Source organism: Nelusetta ayraudi, unplaced genomic scaffold (genome assembly GCF_046127955.1).
Source record: "Nelusetta ayraudi isolate G7.1 ecotype Tasmania unplaced genomic scaffold, CSIRO-AGI_Nayr_v1 ptg000060l, whole genome shotgun sequence".
Classification (NCBI taxonomy): Eukaryota; Metazoa; Chordata; class Actinopteri; order Tetraodontiformes; family Monacanthidae; genus Nelusetta; species Nelusetta ayraudi.
This window is the reverse complement of record NW_027466110.1, coordinates 129,130-151,727: the sequence shown is the minus strand read 5'-3', so window position 1 is coordinate 151,727 and position 22,598 is coordinate 129,130. Positions and strand designations below refer to the sequence as shown.

Sequence of the window (22,598 nt, the reverse complement as noted above, 5' to 3'; positions counted from 1 at the left end):
GTACAACCACGGGGCGTCTCTCTCTCTCTCTCTCTCTCTCTCTCTCTCTCTCTCTCTCTCTCTCTCTCTCTCTCTCTCTCTCTTTAACGCACTAAAGAAAACAAACAAACAAAAAAAAAACGAATCCGCTATTACACCCTCTCTCGTGCTGATGAAATCTCCTGGGCTGCTCGTAATCTTCCCAAAGTCGTTTTTAACGCCATCTCAAGAAATTAATCTTCTCCCACTGGTTAATGATTAAACACTGTCGTTTCAAGAGATACAATTTGCCGGCGCTGCATTAATAAATAATTGTGAAAACGTCGCACTGAATTCATGTCATAAATCTCGAAATACTTTAAGAAAATTAAAACCCCAAGATAATTCTCGGTTGGTGGTGAGTCCAAATTAATGAAGGTTTTAAGAGGCTGATGCTCTCTGCCTACCGCCCCCCCCCCCCCTCGCTCGCAGGCACGCACTCGACATTACTCCCCCACTTTTACGCAGCGCTGAGTTGCTCCACAGCTGCGCGTCTCGCTCCTCTCCGATGCGCGCACCGTTACGCGTGACGCCACTTTGGATTCGTTCAAAAGCGGAATAACAAGAGAAAGAGAACTCAGGAACTCCACATTTTTCATTTCCTTTTTTATTCATATGTGTTTTCCAAAAAGGGGAGCCCGCCAGGAGGGACCATGGAGGCAGGGAGCAAGAATGTCGCCCTGTTAGTGGCTGAGGCGAAAACTGGCGGAAGCCGCGAGTCTGACTTTGCGTAACCCGGGACGATATTAAACCCCATAATCTTTACATAAATCATGGAACTCTGTGCGCGAAATGAGACATCCGCATCCGCAGAGTGCGTCGGCGCGCAGACCGACGCGCTCCAGAGCGCGGCCGGAAACGGGAGCTGGGAGACGGCAAACATCAGCTTCAGCAACACCTTCAGCAACACCTCCCTCGTCGGTCCTCAGCGCGGCCGGCAGAAAGGTGAGCATCAAACAGCGGCACGTGATTGAAGAAACGACTCAAAGGTCTGGTTTTTGCTTTGAACGGGCTTCCGGTCTTTGTCATTGAAATTAATGTTGAACTAATTTTGGATCACATGGATGCGATTCCTTCCCCTCAATTGGCCCACTTGAGGCAGGTGGTCGTTGACACAAAAAGGGTTTACGGTGATTTCACAGTTGTCACCTCACCTCCCTTTGAATAGTTGCACTTTTGTTCCGACTAATCAAAGCACCAGAGCCACCGGCCCATCATTTACTCCTTGTTGTCAAACCAACTAATTTCCGCTGAGGCATGTTTTTGTGCTCCGCACCTACAGCATCAATGGAACTAATGTGCGCCCCGGTCAATCTGCACCTGCTATTTTTATCCTCCTCCATCCAGCTGTTTGCCCGGCTCTGTCTCATCAGCGTAAAAGCAAAAGTGCTTTCGCTGTGTTGCCGTGTGCTGCTGCCAAACATCCTAAGTAGGAGTTTCTCTGGCATCTAAAATGATGATGAAATGTGTGTTTTTGACATTAGTCACCCCTGTCTGAGAAAATCCTCTGTAAACGCAGACAAAACCCTTTTTGCTGCACATTTATCACACGGTTCCAAACAGCAATTAAAGAACATCAATACAAAAAATAAACATGCACAGATGGTTGGTCTTTATGCAAATTCTGGATTTTGTCTGCTCTTATTTTATTCCACAGCTGTGCTTTAATATGTGCTAAAAATGCTAACAGCAATGATAGACACTTTCTGATTTCTTAATGCAAGGCTGTCAAATCAAACATCGAAGTTGCCACTTCTATCGACGACAAGATTAACTTTTTATTCAATGAAATTGTGTAACACTTAAAACTAAAGTGCATTTTTACACAGTAATCAACATGTTTTGGCTAAGAGGCTAAGCTAGCCTGGCAAATTTGGACGTTGCAGCAAGTCGTGTCGCTTACAGATTGTGTACTCTATTGAGCCTTTAGCATTTTGTTCTTCTGCAAGTGGATTTATTACACCCCCACCTTGTAAAGACAAATGTGTGTACTACTGTGAGCAACAGCTGCCATCATCATTACCGTCCCTGTCATTCCAACAAACTGATGACTTCTCCACCACGCTGCTTCATTATTCCCCAGCCGCTCCACTGTCCATCACTCTGACTGATTGAGTTGTGTCACTGTCAGCTTCCCTCGGGGTATTTTTGTCAAGATGCCAAATCCTGCGGCTCCGGCCCAGCACAGTCGCCAAGCTTTTACTCCGAGCTGAGGATGCTTTTTTTTTTTGTCTCCCTTCCATAAATCAATTCCCTGTTTGTTCATTTTCAGCTCCTTTGCGTTCACTTAGTCGTCCTTATTATCATATCGGGGGATATAACAAGGCAACAAATGTTGTAATTAATCTCTGTTGACTATAGCTGCCACTGCTGAATGTGCCATAAATACTTGAAAAACTGTCATAAAAGGCCAAGGTTTCTAAAGTGTAGGAGCTACAAGATGTTGTATTGCTCAGATATAAGCCTTGACCCAGTCACTGATAGGAGATACAGGTTTTTAAAAGCAATGGGAACCCTCTTCCAGCCGCAGGCAGGAACACCTCTCCACCATCAACACCTTTCAAAACATTGTGACATCCCTAGATGTGTAGTTGTGACTTCCCACATGTTTCACACACCTGCTGTACCTTATACTTGAATTGTGCGGTCAACTCTGTTTTAGAGGTGAGTTTATAACAGGGAATTATGACTTTGTTGCTGGAACGTTGGGGAAATTTAGAGCTGCATCTGGAAAAGCCCATTGTGAACATTTGTAAAGAGAAAACCTTTTAAAAATGTAGGTGGTGATTTGAGGCACCATCAAGCGGAGGAACTGTTTTTTTATTATATTTTTTCAATCCCCCAGGTGGTAGCATACACGGCTTCTTATTGGTTCAGAAAGGGGATATAAATGACTTTGACACTGCATGGTAGTGTGCTGGACCCGCTGGTCTGAGTATCTCGCAAAACTGCTGATCCACTGGGACTTTAATGGTGCCAAGAAGAGAAAATATGCAGCGAGTGGCAGATGTGTGGAGGAAAATGCCTTATTGGTGTCAGGGCTCAGAAGTCAGCATGGACAGATGGGTAACAGCAACTCAAATAACTGCGGGTCGCAACCAACACCGACAACACCTGCGACCTGTGTGTGTGTGTATAGACTCACCGGCCTCTTTGTTAGATACCTAAGAAACTGGATGGCCAACTCATTTAATGATTTCCTAAAAGCTGTTTTGGATGAGATTTGCTGTAGTGGGTCCCCTTTATACTGAGACCATCTGAAAACGCTTCACAGGGAGTTTTTCAAGATGGTTGTGTAAGACAAAACAGTCATTTCAATCCATTAACATGAAGAGCCTGGGAAGAATAAGAACAGGAATACATGCCGAAGCTTCAGCTTTGTGTAGTCTGATGCCGCCTCAGACAAAATGTTTCAAACAACGGCCGGGCGCCACGTGCGCCTCGTGCGCCTGCAGTCAACAGAGAGCTGCCTCATTCAGCAACTCCATCAACCGCCATGGCCCGTGACAAGGCCGGGATGACATTTACCAGGCTGGATTAGCCACTTGCTGTGACATTTACCCACGGCTCTGTCTCACACGAGCCGCGCCGCCTCGTCCACCGATAGGTGCGGCAGCACGAGGGGCCAAGTGGGATAGAAAGTTAAGCCGGCCTGCATGCGTATGAGACGGACCGGAGCGAGGGTCATTCATCATCGTGCAGTGTGTGGGAAAAAAATGGATGAGAACCTTAAATATTTATGAAAGTAGGTGAGAACCCCATCATTAATTCATCCATTATTTAATCTTAGAGTTTATAAGAGCGCCTATAGTTAATCCCAGGAGTTATTACTAAACTTTTGTTGGAAATAAATCTATTCATTTTAAAGATGTAAAAAAATTAATATACATATGTGTGTGTGTTAAACAATTTATTTTTAAATTAAATCTCTGACTTTCCATAGTTAACTGCAATTAATCATATTTTGATTTGCACGTTTAGATTTCTCTCATTTTGCATTAACACATTATTAATATTTCTTTCAAATACATGCATATGCATTTTTCCTTTCATGCTATCATACAGCTCCTGTATGCGTGAACAAGGGTTCTCCGCGGCGGTAAAGTGTACAACGAGTCAGAGTTTTCAGTTGCTACCGATTTAGCAAATAGCTGTAGCTTGACCCACAGGGTCTGCAGTGACTCCTCTCACTGTGAGCCTCGCCAGTCTAAGGGACGTTGGCTGCACCTGGATGTTTAGTGTGCAGGTGGTTGCTGAAACCATCACCACGGTGTGAATTACACAAACACAGCTAATATTAGCAGGATGCAGTGTTGAAACATAGTGCAAAATATAGCGCTACGGTTTGAGCACCTGACTACAGGTGAATGGAAGCGACAAAAGGCTTGCGATTAAAAAGCGATTAAAATAATTAGTGCGCTATACTTGTATCTAATCTCATTGTGATTAATGTGGGATATACATATATAAGTATATATATTGGAATTGGAATTCTTAAGAAATAAAGAAATAAAATCAGACCTCCTCTTTGAGGTAACTGAGAAACAGTAAGACGGTATGATGTGAAGGTCATCAACTCTGCACACATAGGGTTGGCTGAACATTCGATCAATATTTAAAATGAATTAAAGTTCCCTGTCCAGGTAACATCAGGTCAGTGTTCAGGAAGCGGCTCCTGATGTGCAAACACAGCAGTCTGACCCGGAGGCCAGCGGTGGGACGTGACTGCTGAGCGGCGCACTCGTCCCGGTGTTTGCCTCTCCGGCTCCGCGTCGTGTTGTCAGCACACTTCCATTACTTCAGCCGTTATCAGGCATCCTAAATTTCAATCAGATGGCCGAGAGATTAGCCGCAGGCCGTGCAAATCTGCGCTCCGACTTGCGGAATCGGGTTTCGCCGAACAAGTCGGCCACATCTCAGGAAGAACGGTTCTGCTTGCTTGAGTCCCCCCCCGCTCACTTTTGGCTGACGAAGATTAGCCGAAGTATTAAATCATGGTGGCCTGCACCCAAATGATTCTGTGTGCATAATGTGCTCTCCCTGGCCCCTTCCCTCCTCAACTGGCCAGATCTCACCTCAAATATTTATAGAAGAAAGCAGAGCTACTGCCGGCTTCCAGCTCAGTGTCAACACAGCCCTCTAATGTTCTCACTCCAGAGCCGGACTGCTGAAGTGCTGTTTACAAATGTGCGCCAGAAACAGAAGTAGCAGCGTTTTCGTCTGGAGTGTGTGCCAGTCACAGGCCATGGTTGATTGCGCAAAGAGCGAATCAATCAGAGAGCGGACGCCTCGTTACACCCTCAACCTCGGCCTGTCGGAACTCGGTGTAAAAAAAACATTAAACAATACAAAAAACAAAAACGGTAGAGAGGTGGCAGCAGAGGTGGAGGAAACCCGTGTGAGCGCTGTTTCCATTACATCCAATCAAGTGCTGGTGGCGGCTGTGAGAGATATATTTTGTTTAATTGCCGAAGAAGTATTTTCTTATCTGTATTGGATTCCTTTTCCACCATTTTGTTAACTGTGCAGCCACCCATGGAAACACCAGACGTAAAAATTAGATTGCTTTGAAATAAACTTGTTGTTGCGAGTCAGTGGAAAGTCAAGTTCCACTCCGACTCTGGCACAGGTCGTGTAGGTTTTAGCGACAAATCAAATACTGAAAATGAAAATGTCAATGTTGTCGGGTTAAAGAGTTGCTAACAGACTGAGGGAGCCCTCTGGTCTTGGGGAAAAAGTTATTTTTCAAATCATCAGATAAATATAAGACCATTTGAACCAGGATGAAAGGGTGGCCACTTTAATGGATACAGTGTTCAGTTGCTTGTTAATGCTTGTTAATTGTTAATTAGTCAATTACATGGCAGGAACTATCATCAGGATTTATGTTGGTACATGGTGAAGATGACTTTCAAACTGAGTTTCAGAATGGGGAAGAAAGAGGATTTAAGTGGCTATGATGAATGTGGTTGGTGCCTGACTTTGCAGCAGGTCAGGAGTGTTTTTCCTACTGGGATCTACTGGGATGACATCACAAATATCTCCAGGGTTTACTGTACAGATAAGAATCCCAAAAAGGTGAACTATCCAGTGAGCTGAGCTACACTTGTGTTGAGGAAAATGCCTCATTGATGCCACGTGTTAGAGGTCGGAATGGGCAAACTGGTATAACCATAGTTCCAACCGAGGTCTGCAGAATCGCATCTCTGAAATGCGCAACACCTCCAACCTTGGAGCAGTGTGTTTATCCACTCGCCACAGTCACTTCATTCACTAACTGATCCTGGCAAGGTGGACCTAATAAAGTGGCTGGCCAGTTTATTTTGCCAAGCCGAATGGGATATAAGCTATCACAACGTCCTCTATAAGAACTTGTGCAGCATAATTGTATTGTACTCCTGAATCTACAAAGGGGTAAAAAGATCCAATATTCAGGCCAGTCATTGTCGTTACCACATATTCACAACACCACCTCATGTCATTGTCTGTGTTTATAATCAATGAAACAATGCTGTAAGAGCAAATTAAAATTAAATAAAAAAGAAATTATAAAAGTGTTGTCAAATTTGGCATTTCCATGCTTAATGTAGCTGCTCAAGCTGCACAGAAGCAAAATTAATCTGTGACATTCTGCTGACTGGCAGGTTGATTAAACTGTTGCCTCCGTGCCGGAGCAGCAGCAGCAGCAGCAGCAGCAGCTATTAGAATCGGCCACACGAGGAGACTTCATCGGGCTTCCACCGAGTCTTATCAGGCGGTGCGCAGGAATGCTAATTGTTTGTAACCGGGAAAACGCGTTTCATTACGTGAGAGTGAGACTGCATTACGGGAGAGCGGCTCAGTGCCCGGATCCAACCAATCACCTGTCTGCGCGTTGTTGTCCTGTTCATCCTGTTGCGTGTTCCCGCAAACAGCGAAGGTCCACTTTATTTGCTGCAAGCCCAGATGTTCTGCGGCGGAACAGTATCTGCCATGGTTACTGGTTAATGCGCGCGGTGTGTGTAGGCGCACGTGTGTGTGTACGTGTGTAGTGTGTGCTTGTGTGTGTGTTCCTCTCCGATAGAGAGCAGGGAGAGACAGAAGGTACAAAACATCACAACTTCTGATTTAGACACATCAGAGATCAGTCGGTTTGGTGGCTTCACGTCGGAAATGACCAAAATTGTGCCTTTGATCTTCCTTTGAAGAAAAAAAAAAATAACTCTGACTCTTGTGTCTGAGTATTAACAGCTACATTTGAACTGCTGCTTTCTGATGAACAAAGACTCTGAATCAAACCTTTTCAGTACCTCTCAAAACCTCGTTTTTTTAAAAAATCTATTTCAAGTGTAAAGCAAAGTAAATATTTTATATATTTTGTCTTCAATAAATATCTTAAGAAACTACAAAATGGTGTTGCTGGCACCTTTTAATTTCTATTAGCCTCCAATCAAGCGTTGAACAAAACAAACACTTGTCTTTCTCGCGCCTCGTCGTGAAGAAAGAGGAATCAGCGCGAGGTGTGCAGCCTCTCCCCGTTGCCATGCACACGTGAAAATTGCTTTTTTTTCCCCCCTCCCTCTCTCCCTCTCCCTCTCTCTCCGCTTTTAATGGAGAGGGGAAGTAACGGGAAATGGGTGGAGGGAGCGAACGCAAAGAACTCCAAACAGAGGAGGCACCTGCCACGGAAAAAAAGGTGAAAGATCAAAGACTGGCAGCGGAAAGAGGAAATGAAATGCTGGAAAGGGGAGGTTTTTATCTCCGTGGTCACCTCATCATTCACATCCCTGCCAACCGTACCAGTGAACGTTGGGTTGAAATGAATGCATCTGTTTCGTAACATTTCCCCTCCTACGTTACGGCTTAAAGACGACGATTATTGCACCTGTAAGAAGCCCTTATGTTCTCCCTTCCCTTCTCGCTCCCGCTGTGTGACAGACGGCGACCACACGCTGCGGATCCTGCTCTACTCGCTCATCTTCTTCCTGAGCGTCACCGGCAACCTGCTCATCATCGTGGTGCTGACGGTCAACAAGCGCATGCGCACCGTCACCAACACCTTCCTGCTGTCGCTGGCCGTCAGCGACCTGATGATGGCCGTCTTCTGCATGCCCTTCACCCTCATCCCCAGCATCCTCAAGGACTTCATCTTCGGCGCCGCCATGTGCAAGATAGTGTCCTACTTCATGGGTGAGGCCGCCTGACGGACGTCGCCGTGTCGTGTGACTGTGAAGCAACAATGTTCTTCATCCTCTGTGTTGCTAAATGTCCCATCATGTGGCAAAATTCACTTGACACAACTTGTTTTCAAGCAATGATGAAGTCTCTCTAACTTTTTTTTACTTGTCCAACAAGTGCAGCAATAGCCTGTTTGTGATGTCACAAAGGGCACTGACACCACATTGATAGTTTGCCCACATTGGTGACAATGCACCCAGGCAGGGGTTCACTCCACTCACCTTCCAAACATACGGTCTAACGAGGCATCAGTTTTAGGAGGAAGCTGCAAACAGGGAGCTAAATGTGTTTTGTTGCTGTTATTGTTGTTTGGGAAAAATGCGAGGCTGGAAATGTGTTAAATGATACAAAACATGCATGACTGTTTCATGGCCATTAAAAAAGGAAAGCAATGTGAAATTATCATTTTATCGAAATTTTCAATTTCTCGTGAAGAGGGGAAATTGAACCAAGGAAGTAGAGCATTTTATACACAGCAGACACAGCAGCCTGTTCTTCCGCCACATACCTCTGACTCACCTCCAGTTCTGCGGTGGTTTAATCGTAAGTCTTCAGCAGCTCCGGCCTGAGCTGCTGGGACTCTGCAGCGACAGGAAGTCAGCCTGCCCAACTTCACAAGAGCGTCAATTCCAGTGTCACTCCCGCCACAACTGAACCCTAAAAACAGGTGTCGCAGTGCGTGAGTCAAACTGAAGGACGCGTCTTTACAGAATCATCCTCACTGTTTGACTATGGAGGAGTCGGGGGAGGGGGGTTTTCAAGAGCTTCTGAACAGACAGAAGCATAGGAAAACAAAGGAGAAAAGGGCAGGGACATTGTGCAGACCCTTGGAGAGAGGAGAGGCATTCAGGAATTGAATGGAAAATCGGGGATTAAATAAAGCACATGGCCTCTGCATGAAGGAGAGCCGTCATCACAATGCACAGAGGAGAAGTGGACCGGCCCGCGGGAGGGAGTGGGCGGATTGGTCTTTGCATCAGCGGGATTTGCTCTAAAGCTGCTCATGTATGTACGGAGTGTGTGGAGCAGCCAGCAGCAGTGACTGACTCACTCCCTGACGCCTGTTTACACACTCACATTGACACACACACACACACACACACACACTGACAACAAACAGGAAAGGTAAGGAGTAATTTCCCGTCTGGCCTCCGTCAGGAGGAAGGTGGCAGATCACATCAGTGGCTCGGACCAGAATGATCCCTCTGGTCCGACCCAGATAACCATCCCCGCCTCGCATTCTTTTCATTTGCAAGCCCGTCTCTCCGCGCTGTGGCATTTTTTTTTTGTCCGCTGTTATTACTGCGGATGCTCCGCTGCACGCGTAAACAAACGCGCTTTTGTCGCCTCAATATCGAGGGCCAAAGTGTTCCGAGCTGAGAGCGGCAATAACTTTTGCTCGGATGGAAATGAGAGGCGGTGGTGGTGGTGGAGGCGGCCCGCGAGCAGACAGTGGCACACTACCCTATTTACTTTTTGAAATATTTTTTTTTCTTTCCCGTTTTTGATTTTTTTGAAAACCCACCTGCAGGCATATCGGTGAGCATCTCCACCTTCAGCTTGGTGGCCATCGCCATCGAGCGCTACAGCGCCATCTGTAACCCGCTCAAGTCGCGGGTGTGGCAGACCCGCTCGCACGCCTACCGGGTGATCGCGGCCACGTGGGTGCTGGCCTTCCTCATCATGATCCCGTACCCGATCATAAGCCACCTGGACTCTTTCCAACGCTCCGACAACACCACCGGGCACAAGTGTCGCCACAAGTGGCCCCTGGCAGCGGCCGAGCAGAGCTGGTGAGTGTTCGGCTCCTCGGTCGATCCGTCTCACCGATGTTTTCAGAGAGAGTCGGAGCTTTTCTCCTTTGCGGGTATCTCAGGATCGGTGTGTTGCCGGAGGACATTTGGAGACACTGACTGCGGGACTGGAAGAGGGAGTCACACCACTAAATCCCTGATAAGCAGACAGCAATCGGAGTGAAAGCAATACTGACTGGAGCGCTGGCACGTCTGAGATATAAGTCGGCCGTCACGCTCAGTGATGTAATTTCACAGCACCTGCGGAAGGCTTGCAGTGTGAGGAGGCTGTTTGAGATTCAGATCAGATCACGTCAAGATCAGGATCAGTTCAGATCAGATTAAGATCAGATTAAGATCAGATTAAGATCAGATCAAGATCAAATCAGATCAGATTAGATCAAGGTCACTATCACGATCAGCTCAATCTCAAACTCAAATCCAGATTTACATCACATCAGATCAGCAGAGGTGCCAGGATTGTTACTTGCAACAACATTCATGACTTTATGAATTCATAAAAAAATGATTTTATATTTTTTATACATCTAAGAAAAACCACCCTTGAAGCTCTACTGTTTTCTTGATTATCAGTTATCTAGTTGTCATGACTTCAAGGATCCGGATGAGCGTTTTGGGTTCTTGGTTTTCTCATCACATGCCATGTTCCTGCTGTGATCAGTGCAGCAGCTGCTCAATGAGGGGCCAGAACAACGTAGACTGAAGCGTATTTATTTTTACATTATTCCATTATTACTCATTTCTACTGGGCAACGCGCCCAACGGCGATTTGGTTAGGACAGCGGCACATAATCAAGAATAATAAGATCATTTGCGTCCTGTTTATGTTCGTCGCCCATCAATTTGCCGCTTTCGCAGGTATTTATAACCTCTTGTTAATGCTGTGCAGAGGTTTTCCATATTTCACCTGGTGCCGGCCGTCGGAACAATGCGCTGTTCTGTATCAAATAAAGTCCGTCGGAGGTGAGCTTGAATGTGCGTGCGCAGCTGCCGCGTTTGGAGCCGAGGCCTGTTTCCAGCAGCTGTCCCTCTCTGTCTGCTGCCTCCGTGCAGACGGAGATAGCAGGCAGATGTTTCAGCTTGTTTTATTATTTGGACGGAGCCCGGTAGCAGGCTTCAGGGGTGTTCTCACTCACGACGGTGTTTATTTGTGCTGATTGATGCTCAGAAGCGCGGGTCTGTGTGTACTGACGGCTGTAGGTCTGACCCGGGGTTTCGCTGCTAATTTGTTTGTCCAAGGAAGATAATCATCTACCAAATGTCAAACTTTAAGTTGACTGCAAACAGACAGGTAGAAGCTCAGCACAGGTTTGGGTTTGGTCTTTAACGATGGTCACGTCTGGTCTTTTTTGGAATTAAAACATATTCCTTGTTGCAAAAAAATGAGTTTACTTTTCTCGATGTCTCTGTAGGTACATTCTCATCCTGCTGGTGCTGTTTGCCATCCCAGGGCTGGTCATGATTGTGGCCTATGGACTGATCTCGCGAGAGCTTTACAAAGGCATCCACTTTGAGATGGGGCACAAAAAAGAGTCTACTGGTGAGGCCACGCAGCCAACACACAAAAAATCAGTACACCCAGTGTTTAAACTCACTGGTCGAGTTTCCAGACATCATAAAATGCAAAAAAAAAAAAAAAAAAAATAGAAAGCTGGATGGTAAGGATGGAGGTAGTTCAACTGAAGCAGACAGGAAGTAAGTAGCTGCCAGTCATGGATTGGGGTTCGCTGAGGGGTGGCAGGGTCTTCACTTCCAGGGCCATTAGTAGTAGGTGGCTGGAGAAGATGAGCTCCTCTGAGTTCTGAGTGACTTTCAAACTCTTCCCTGCAATGAATGTCTGGCACTTGAGCGTGCGCAGCCTGTGCCAGTGGACCAAAGTAACATGGATAAAATGTAGGATCACAACTTCTCATTTTGTATAGTTTCGGCAATTAAAAACACAAATTCAATGAGGTATTGTTTGTTTGTTTTTTTGACAGAAAAGCACATGCCTCTTAAATTGACATAAAAAACAAATAAAAAAACAAAACAAAACGTGTGTGTGTGTGTGTGTGTGTGTGTGCATGCACTAGCGCTCCATTAGAGGATGGAATTGGCCCATAGCTGCAAGCCTGTACATCACCATCTGCTTCTTCTCAGAGTGAGGTTATACAAAAATAAAAGGCTGAAGACACAGGGAGTGTGAGGTAAAAGCCAAAAAAAAATAATAATAGTAAAAAAAAAATTCAGGATCAGGAAGGAAGGATCAGGAAGGACTCCGATAATGAACCTCTGTAAAATGTATAAGATTTAATAACCCAGGGACACATTGGGAAACAGTGCGCAGAACCAGATCCTGTTTATACATCATTGCCTTTGGGCTCTTATTATTGGACACTTTGTCTACATTGTCCTCTGTAGAGGGAATGAGAGGCTATTAGATTTCATCAGTGAAGGATTACCGCCGCGCAGGAAGAATTGCCAGTCACAATTGTACCCGTGTAGATGAGCTGCCCTTCATTAAAAGAGAGCTCCCTTGAAACAATCTTGCTAATGGATGCATGTGTTGTCAAGATTACTTGAAATGAACTGGCGGTGTGGCTGCCGCACACACGACGCGAAAAAGTGGAGTAAAAAAACAAAAGAGACATGTCTCTTGGGACAGAGGAGAGTTCTTTTCACAACCCCTGTGCTATGCACACTGTGAATTTAAAGGTCACCTATTATTTCTAATAACAACCCAGCCTTTCCCTGACTGAACAAAGTATTAGATTTAAGGTTAAACTTGTAATTATAATTTTCTATTCTTTTCAACTATTATTATTTCTGCCAAAGGTCACTGATTCTTTTTTCCCCCGGCACACCGAATAAAAGCGAATCCGTTGGATTTATCCAGCATGTATTCCGGGACTATACCTAATCAATTTATGCATTCTTTTGGATTCAGACTGTAGCTAGGAAGTGTGTGAGATTTATTTCTTTTTGCAACGGTTCATTAATCTGGGGCCGGCGACAACGTCCGTGATAAAAGTTTTACAGAGAGGCAACAAAACGTGAACACAGACGGTGCGATTGTTGTTGCGTATACAACACTATTGTCCTCAGTTGCAACAGCAAACAACACAGTCCACTCCGCAGTTTATTTGCACACGCCAACATGCAGCAACAAAAGCATCTGTGTAGAGTCGCTGCCAGAACACAACAGCAAGTCTGCTGTGGTATTGACACCTTTTCTCTTCTACTCCTGTGGTGTCCCATGAACCTCCCACTGTCTCCTACCATAGAATATGCCAATATTTGGCTTCATAGCTTCAAGCATGGAGGGTATTTCTACCCTTTAGGCAGCCCGGAAATATAATCCTCTTCCGAGGTGGAAAAATAATTCTCATTGTGTACTTAAGTAAAAGTAGGGACACTTGTGTAAAAAAAATACTCTGGTAAAAGTAAAAGATTCAAGTCCTTCAAGTAAAAGCTACAAAGTACAGTTTCTGAAATGTACTCAAGTAAAAAGTGAAAATTATTTTTTGTTGTTGATAAATTTAGAAAAATTAAAAAGCTGTGACAGAATAATCTGGACTGAAGGGACCAGAGGTCTTGCATGAGTAGCTGGATAATTAATAACAACAGCTTTAGTACTCCCAATACTATAGCTTTTCTGTCATTTTCAACTGCAGCACAACCAAACTGTAATCACTAATAGTTATGAAGAGAGAGCCAGTTCTGAGCGGATGTAGGGAGTAAAACTAAAAACTCATCAGAAAAAGAAATACTCAAGTGACGTACTTATATTTGAAAAATCAAGTTAGTAAGTACAGTGACAAAGTATTTGTACTTGGTTACTTCCCTCCTGCCACAGCCTCTTCCACTCTGCTCTCCCGCTCAGACGTGAAAAACGGCCTGACCTCCACGGCGGCAGCCGGTGGTGGCGGCGGCGACGACAGCGACGGCTGCTACGTGAACGCGGGGCAGCAGCCTCCCACCATGGAGATGTCCGGCGTGGCCGCGTCCAGCCGGGCGACCCGGGCCGAGAGGCCGCGCAGCAACACGTCCGAGGCCAAGCTGGAGGCCAAGAAGCGGGTGATCCGCATGCTGGTGGTGATCGTGGCGCTCTTCTTCCTCTGCTGGATGCCGCTCTACTGCGCCAACACCTGGCGGGCCTTCGACGACGTCTCGGCCACGCAAGCCCTCTCGGGGGCGCCCATCGCCTTCATCCAGCTGCTGTGCTACACGTCGGCCTGCGTCAACCCCATCATCTACTGCTTCATGAACACGCGCTTCCGCAAGGCGCTGCTCGCCACCTTCTCCTGCTGCGCCGCGCCCTGCCAGCGGCGGGGGAGGCGCCGTCGTGGTGGCGGCGCAGGCGGCGGCGGCCACCTGCGGGACAAGGACGAGGACGTCATCGCCACCGGCGCGTCCATGTCCAGGTTCAGCTACACCACCGTCAGCACCATGGGGGCCTGCTGAAGCAGATGGACCTTCAGAGGAGCCAAATCTGTGCTTTAAAGAGGGACGTCGGGAGGGGCGGATACGAGGCGTGATAGCGTAGCGGTTAGCGCGTGGCTGTGAGTAGCTTCATGTAGGGATTAGCAACAAGATGTGTCCTAAAAAGTTCCAGTGCCACCACATTTGATGGAAGCCTTTCATACTCAGCTCGTCATATTTCACTCATGTTTTATTTTTTTCCTAAGTATTGATAAATATTGGGTGAAAATAAGTGGAACTCCAAAGAGGTCTCTCCAGCATATTATTATTCAATTTTTTTAAGTGGTCAAAAGGTTAACTTTGCCGGCTAGCAGCCCTGCAACAGTACATAATGTGGCTATTATGAGGGAACGTCGGTTCCTTTGCGTTTTGTTGATAGTTTGTGGCAGGATTTTGAATGTTTTTGATGTTGATAGATTTTTGAGGAGTTATTTCATCCCCCCATAAAAACACTCCATCAAACACCAAAAAAGGTTCCGCTGTAACCGTGTCTGTCGTTGTTGTCTGAAGGCTGCGTGTGGATGTGAGGGAGGCCACATCTTTTTTTTATTTTTTTTTATTGTCAACTAAAAATAACAAGGTTGCTTTTAAACGTTTGCTGATATGTCTTGACCGTCTTGCCACCATGGCCTTGTTGTGGGCAAAGTGCCTGAGTCTGAATGCTGAGCTATTTTTGTCCTCTGGTGATTTTTCATCCTTTGTCATGGGAACCATAGTCACAGTCGACTGCAACCTGATAGATTTTGAAGTGGAGTCTGAAAAAGGAAACTTGACAAACTAGAAATTCTCAATAGACGTCTCCCCTTGATTGGACCTGATGGCTGAGTGGGAAGGCAGAGTGTCGAATCTCTCACGCAGGTGATACTAAAAATAAGAATATTGACAATAACACGTAACGAGAGATCATTAACTGATTCTTAAATTATTGGAGTAACTCGCTACATTTAAGGACACAACAATGAATAAATATCTTTTTGTTGGTATAAAAGTGTGTTGCAATAACGTTATGTTGCGGATAAGAGAGAGGCTGAAATATACAGTCACGAAAGATTGCATTTTACAGTGTCAAAGAGTTACATTTGTTAAAAATGTTCGAAAGCTCTTTGAATGTGAATAAATCAGACAAAAAAAAAAATGCAGTTTAGAGGAAGTGACTAACGCTGGCCGGGACCTCTGCACCTCCTTCGTGCAAAACATTTTAATTCTGCACTCAGCTCCCTTCTAGTTTGTCGTCTTTGTTCTCAGCGCAGAGCAGCACACTCTGGGCGAAATTTATTCATTCAGATAATTTGGATAAATGAATAAATAAAGTGAGTGATAAAAGGGGCCAAAAGTGTCTCGAGCACAAGCGGCTCAGACGGCTCATTTATTATTATTATCAGGGTCGCCCGCTCACATTCACATGAGCAATCAATCAGGCAGGACGATGCCATGGCCTTTTCAAAGTGACAAGCCCTCAGTCTCCCGCTGCTGCTGCTGCTGCTGCTGCTGCAGCTGGTTGAACAGGCAGGCCGCTCCTTGTTGTGTTGTGTTGATCCGCCCGCCCCCACATGCGTCTTCACCGCTGATCTGACTTCTTATTTCCCGGCAAGATGATGGAATGAGCTCAATGTGTTTGTGACCAGAAGTACGCTGTGTGCAACAGAGACTTAGTGGTGTTTCTTGGTGGGCTCAGGAAACCTCCAGCAGCAGCAGCAGCAGCAGCAACAGCAGCAGTCTCGCTGGCGACGACGCTTCCTGTGCTTGCTGACAGAGGTTGTCGCTAACAAATGTAGCACCTGTGCTCAGGGGGAATTCTGCCAGAGACTGATAAGGGAAGAATTACCGACAAGTCCAGCTGGGGTCTCTGTCTCTGAGAAAAAAAGGGTTTTGCAACTTTAGACAAAGCTGTAATTGTTTTTCCCGGCTTGCCTGGCAGAGTTGCGCCAGTGCATTCATTAAAGAAAATGATTTAAAAAAAAAATCTCTCTGTGAGGGCAAAAGAACATAAAAGCCAAAATGCTAAGTAGAAGCTTTTGACGTGAATTGCAGTCTAATGAGAGATTCCACTTCCCTCCTTTTTGCCAAACCGTTAAAACGACTGTCGTGAACGTCGCTGTTTAATGCTTGCCATTTTACAGAGAGGCATTTGATAATTGCCAAATCTTAAAAGCAGGTCCACCGTAGTTTCACTTAGAGGACCAGTGTGTAATATTTGAAGGGACCTATTGGGATGAAATAGAAAAGAGGGAAGTTTGTTTTAGTTATAGAAAGTGAGTCAAAATAAATTATTATTGTCCCAGAGTGTCTTACACGCATTGGTTTCAGTCGTAATTTTTCAATTATTATTATATATTGTTTTGCGAAAGAAAAAAATAGTTCAATGGATTAACCTCAGATGTGTGGGTCCTTCAGGTGTAATGTCACTGATGGTGTGGTAGGCTGGACCGGTTTCATTGTCAGAGCTCTAGTCACTGTCCCTCCAGACTATTCAAGTCTTTAACTCTTTAAAACCCAGAAAATTTAGACTCATGACAGTTAGAATCGCTTTCTTCAAAGATTTTCAATACGAATGTCCAAACTTTCCAGACTCTGAACTGAAGCATGCTGTAGTGGTTAGCCTAATTGATGTTTTCAATGAAAAATCACTTCACCCCATTGGTTGGTATAGAACGGTTCGGTCCTGGCTCCATCAATCACAGCATCTGGCCCATTTGAGCAAACAAGTGGAGGTCAAATCACATCACTATGGATACACGGGGGGTGCTGAGATGTTGATTTAATGAGGTGAAGAGTTCAGGTTGCTTTCATACCACAAGGTGCCAGTAAATCTTACACAGTGGGCCTTTAGGAGGAAAAACATCCTCTAAGCCAGTGTTTCTCAAAGTGGGTGGCGCGCCCCCCCTGGGGTGGCGCAGAGTTAGGGGGGGGGGGGGTGCGAAACACCGGGCGGGAGGGAGACGGGGCGCCCGGGGGAACTAATGTTTTCACATCGGAACCTTTTCCACGGCGGAACAATTAACAAAAAGTGTTCAGTATGTTGTAGCTAAGAAAAACGATGCTCAGGTGCACAGGATGGACAAATATTTGACAGGGACGAAAAGAAGAAAAGAAGAAAAGAAGAAAAGTGTTCTTTGTTGTTGGGCACTTTTAGCTGTAGAATCGTTCCGCGACTAGCTGCAGAACGATGGTATCGTTCACGCCAGACTTGAAGGCTTCTAGCCCCAAAATATTTTTTTTGGTGGGGGCATGAAAGATTTTCTTCCTCCAGGGTGGGGCGTGACAGAGAAACTTTGAGAACCACTGCTCTAAGCTAAGACACTTGATCAAACCTTCATCATCATCCCTGATGTAAAAGCATTAGGACTAGATTGGGGGACAGAGCCTTTTAAAAGCAAACACATCATTAGGCAAGGAGGGTACGGAAGGGTGATTTGCATATCAATGCAATTACAAAGGCAACACAGTATATGTAACATGGAGTTTTTAAGCACGGTTGCCAACCTTTGTCTCGTCTTTAATCCAGATTAGTTGTCGTCCGTTGATGTTCACTATTCCTTCCCTGGCACTTGTCAAATAAGAACCTCACATCTGGCACCACAAAGGCGTCATTATCCCTCGAAAGAACCACAAAAGAAAACACCAAAAAAATGCGCAAAGGTTGCCGCCGTCACTGAATCATCGGAGGTTTGACAGCTCTCTCACCCGAGGCGGCGCGTGAACCCTGTTTTGATAAAGCCCCTCAGCGATGTCATGTTGGCGATGGCACTGAGATCCACTGGGGGAGCAGGTGCAAACGGCACATCCTGGAAAACAATGACGAGGGTTAACGCGTAAACATCTGGGTGTTGTTCCATTACTCCAGCCGTGCTCTTGTAAATGCAGCCACCACCACCACCGGCGTCGATGTGCACGTGCAGTTCGCCTCCACTCCGCCTCCATCGATGCTCTTGTTCATACGCAGAAAGCATTGTGAGCTGTACTTAAAAAAAAGGTTTATAATAAAAAAGACAAAACAAACGTGTGAAGAGAGCTTCACACCAATAAGCCTAGGTATTCTCTTGTATATGTTCTTGATCTTGTGTGTTTGGGCGACATGCTGTGCGGTAGAGTGCCATGTTTTCTGAGCAGCTTGGTCCAGCCGAGGGCTCGAATCAGACGAGCAGGAATGAATGTTTAGAGAAGCGTACGAGGGCACATTTAGATCTACTCCAATGGTCACAGTTGCCAGGCCACCACTGCCTTAAGAGTGTTTTGCGTATTAAAGTATCTGGATGTGTGTGTGTGTGTGTGTGTGTGTTTACGCGCGCGTGCGCGTCTGTCTATGTCCTTCATGCGTTTGCTTCATGTAACTTTATGAGTCAGAGTTGTTTGGGGCAAAGACGAGAGCTGCTGTCGCCGCGGTTGTTTTTGCATCCACGGAAAAGAAATATGAAACGCGGCAGTGACTTTGGATCCAAAACGCGATCCAACTGGGGAGTTGTTGTTCCCTCTGTGGGACAGCAACAACCTCAAGGGGGGGAAAAAAAGACATGGAGGTTAAAGAAGAAAAAAAAAAAAAAGGCTTGATGTGACGCTTTTCTTGGCCGCCGTCCATGTTGTTTTCTTGACGAGTCCGTTTATGCTGCTGTTACACTGTAAGGCCTTAGGTGTGTTTACTTGTGGTTTGGAATGTGTAGTGCTCCGGTTCTGTTCATGCTCCCAAACAGGAGGAGGTTCAACAGGTCTACCTCCAGTAATAACAGCACAGATGTATTGCTATTATGATTGTCGTTGCAGCCACTATTATATTCTCCCCGACTTGGCAGATGGGAGCCGTGTATTATCTCCTTGCATAGGGATCATCTGGATAGCATTAGTGTATATTTACGATGGAAAGTGCACGCGCGCGCGCGCTCGTTCGTGTCCGTGTGCCGGAGCTAGCGACGGGGACAGAGGAAGGTCTGTAAAGTGTGAGGGGTGTCTTGAGTTTGTGCCATCCACTTTGTGCTGTCTTTGATATTGATTGAGGGACACTGTGACCTAATTAACGAGGGATCATCATCGCTACAGATGCTTATTTTGTCTTTGCCTTCCTCTTAGCTTCTGTCTTTCATGCCGACACACGCTGTGTCCCAAATCGCATACTTACATTCAGGAGACCGGAGTTATTGTGTGGTGCACCAGTCTCGACTTTAAGACTATACTTAAATTGGGCACACAGTTGTTTTACACAAACTACTTCTTTTTCTTCTTCTTAAATATTTTATCTCTTCTTCCCCTACTTCCACTCCAGTTAATTTGTAACGTAGACAAGGCTGCAAAGACACAATAGCACAATAATACCTGGGATAGAAGCAAAGTAGCTAGCTAGCGGATATTGATATTTGCTAGAATGCTACTAATACCCTATTTGTTAACTGTATAATGAGAGTCTGTTGTTCCTCGCTCAATTTTTGGACGCAGTGGTTTCACAGATGTGTGCGATTTGGGACACACCTATACACTCATGCGCAGTGTGTGTACAGCTTTCTGAAAGGGGTTGTTTATGGCTTTGGCTCTTTGTGTAATGTTATTTAATTCTAATAAAGCATCTATGTCAAAGTCTACAAAATCTTGTGTTTTTGCCATGTCTTTTCCAGTTGTGTGTGTGTATGTGGGTGTTTGGAATGACTTTTAATGAATTGCAGCCGCTGTCCTCGCTGTTATACTGGAAAGACAAATGAGTTAATGAGTCACCTGTGAGTGTTCCAGCTCTTGCGAGCACTCTGGCCGGAGCGCAAGGACGCGCCGGAAGTGCAGAGGATAAAGTGCACAGGTATCACCGTGTCTTACCCTCTCACTCACTTCTTAATGAGAGTGCTCCTAATGGAAGCTAAACAGAGACTTAACCTCAGGTGATGTGTTTGTCACTCCTGTTACAGACTGCGGAAACAAAGTGTAAATAAATCCATAAAGTGTATTTTAAAAATTTCTGCATTGGCCATAATGGATGGTTAAAAACAGGAGGGAAAAAAACAGTTAGAAAAGCAGTGCATCACGGGCAGCAGTGAAGGTCTCAATAATGGACACGGTGCTGACGCCGCATTGTTGCTGCGCCTCGGCCGCCTCCTTCTGACATCCCTTTAAGCGTAATTGACACAAGTGTTTCCATGGCGGGCACCAGCGGCTGCCAACTGAATGTGATTTAACGAGCCGGGTTGCGTCTAATGGATGACTATTGACTAGAGGGGAACGCCTGTTATTAATACAGTGATACTGTCAAAGATTAGCGCCACCTGCTAATTCCTGGATGGATGAGGGTGCAGCCTAGAAATCAATGAGGTGTTCAGGGGTCTGGAGGATCTCATTATCCCAACCTTTGAATAAGTGACACAAACAATTCAGTTCCACGGTGGACAGAAAAATCTTACGCTGCTCGTTTGGATATTCAGCTTAGCTTGCATTTCATAAATTATTGGATTTTTTTTTCTGATGGGAAATATTTGTGAGTTAATATTGCCGCAGGGTCAGCACTGGTCTTTAAAAGCTCATTCTTCAGTTGGAAAATGCTGCTTCTTTACTTTCTCCGCTTTCCATTAGCGGTTGGCTAAAACGCACGCAGGACAAGCAATCTGTACTGTGATGTCACAAAGAGCACTTATATCCCTCCTGGCAAGGCAGGAATAGATCTATGGGTGGAACTGGTGACTTTCATGAGGTTCAGATTCGTGAAAACAACAAAAATGAATCAAGAAATACATAAAACAACAAACATTTTACACACATCAGCATTCCTTTTTTTAGCTTGTGATTCAGCCATTTTGCTTGCGTATTAGCCAGAATGAAAATAAAGTTGCTCGGTTTAGTTTAGAGGCAGCGGCACCGAGGGAAAGACAGCAGGCGGAGCAGGTGGAAGCAGAGATTAAAATGTTGAGCTTCTCTTTGGGAGTGACCAGGATGGATGGGATCAGGAACGGGGACATCAGAGGGGCGGCACATGTTAGATGTTTTTGGCCGATAAAGCCCAGAGAGGCCAGACTGAGATGGTCTGGACATGAACAGGAGAGAGAGTGAATACATCAGCAGATGGAGGCAGACGATTGGTAGGGAAGGGAAGACAAACAACTGCTATTATTAATAGACACCATAACGGATTAATCATGGTGTGATTTCTTTTATGAGGAGTCATTCATCTGAGGAGCTGTTTATTTATTTTTTCTGACACGAGTTCAAGTCATATTACAATCCATTCATCATTATCTATCTGCAAGTTCTCCTCCGCGTGCAGATGTCTTGTTCTGTGCTGTTGAAGTTTTGCTCAGCACTGCAAGACTCTGTCATGTTGATCCTCTCTATTCAGTATTTCATGTCTTTCATCTCATTTCAAGGGGACGCGATCGCTGATTAAAGCCGGCGATCAAGATCACTGCAGCCACTCGCACACCAGCACTGATCGTCTGTCCCGTGCACAGGCTAATGGAATTGGTTCAATCACACTGACCTACTTTTTGCTGTTGTTTTTAGGTGCGCAGACCGTAAAAGACACCTGTAAACAGAGGTTCGTCGGTGGGGGGCTGGGTGCAGAATCAATCCACAAAGCAAATAGCAGGAGAGATTGTGAAACCAATGGGTTTTCCAAAAGTAGACATGTACCGACATGCACCTCCAGTCATGAGTACATGATCTCAGATTTCAGTGGAGTGGAACAGAGCTTGAAATGTTTCCAAATGCATGTCGGTTTTCTCGGCGAGCTCATCACAGCTCAAATATTTAATTTGCCAAAGAAAATAGGAGACCAGGAAATCCAGTGCCACACCGGCTGCTGAAATGTAATAATAATGATAATAATAATAAACAGTGAACCTCACTGACCTTAAAACGCATGTTGCTGAAGTCATTGTGGTGTGCCTTTAGTTTGCACGTTAATCCTGCTTCCACACGTGGCAGCAACAGAACAACTGCCAGGGTCTCTTTGCTGCGAGAGCTCAGATTGCTTCCTAAGTCGCTGAATTGTCCATTTATCTGTGCGGAAAAAGGGTTGAGGAGCAATTGTGGCCCAGCGCGACTCCATTAACCCCGCGGGGCATGTAATGAGCCAGAAGTAATCCCGCCCACTAACCTTCCCGCTAGACCTTGTGGACAGATTGA

At 45.5% G+C, this 22,598-nt stretch overlaps 1 protein-coding gene across 1 annotated transcript; it reads left to right on the top strand.

The window, feature by feature from the left end:
* Positions 1-502: 502 nt before the first annotated feature.
* cckbrb (cholecystokinin B receptor b) lies at positions 503-17,376 on the top strand. The gene is made up of 6 exons (XM_076040187.1): positions 503-963; positions 7,936-8,187; positions 9,767-10,028; positions 11,462-11,589; positions 13,885-16,601; positions 16,677-17,376. Exons 1-5 carry the CDS (start codon positions 792-794, stop codon positions 14,490-14,492), a joined length of 1,422 nt encoding a protein of 473 aa, XP_075896302.1. The 5' UTR covers positions 503-791; the 3' UTR covers positions 14,493-16,601; positions 16,677-17,376.
* Positions 17,377-22,598: the final 5,222 nt, after the last annotated feature.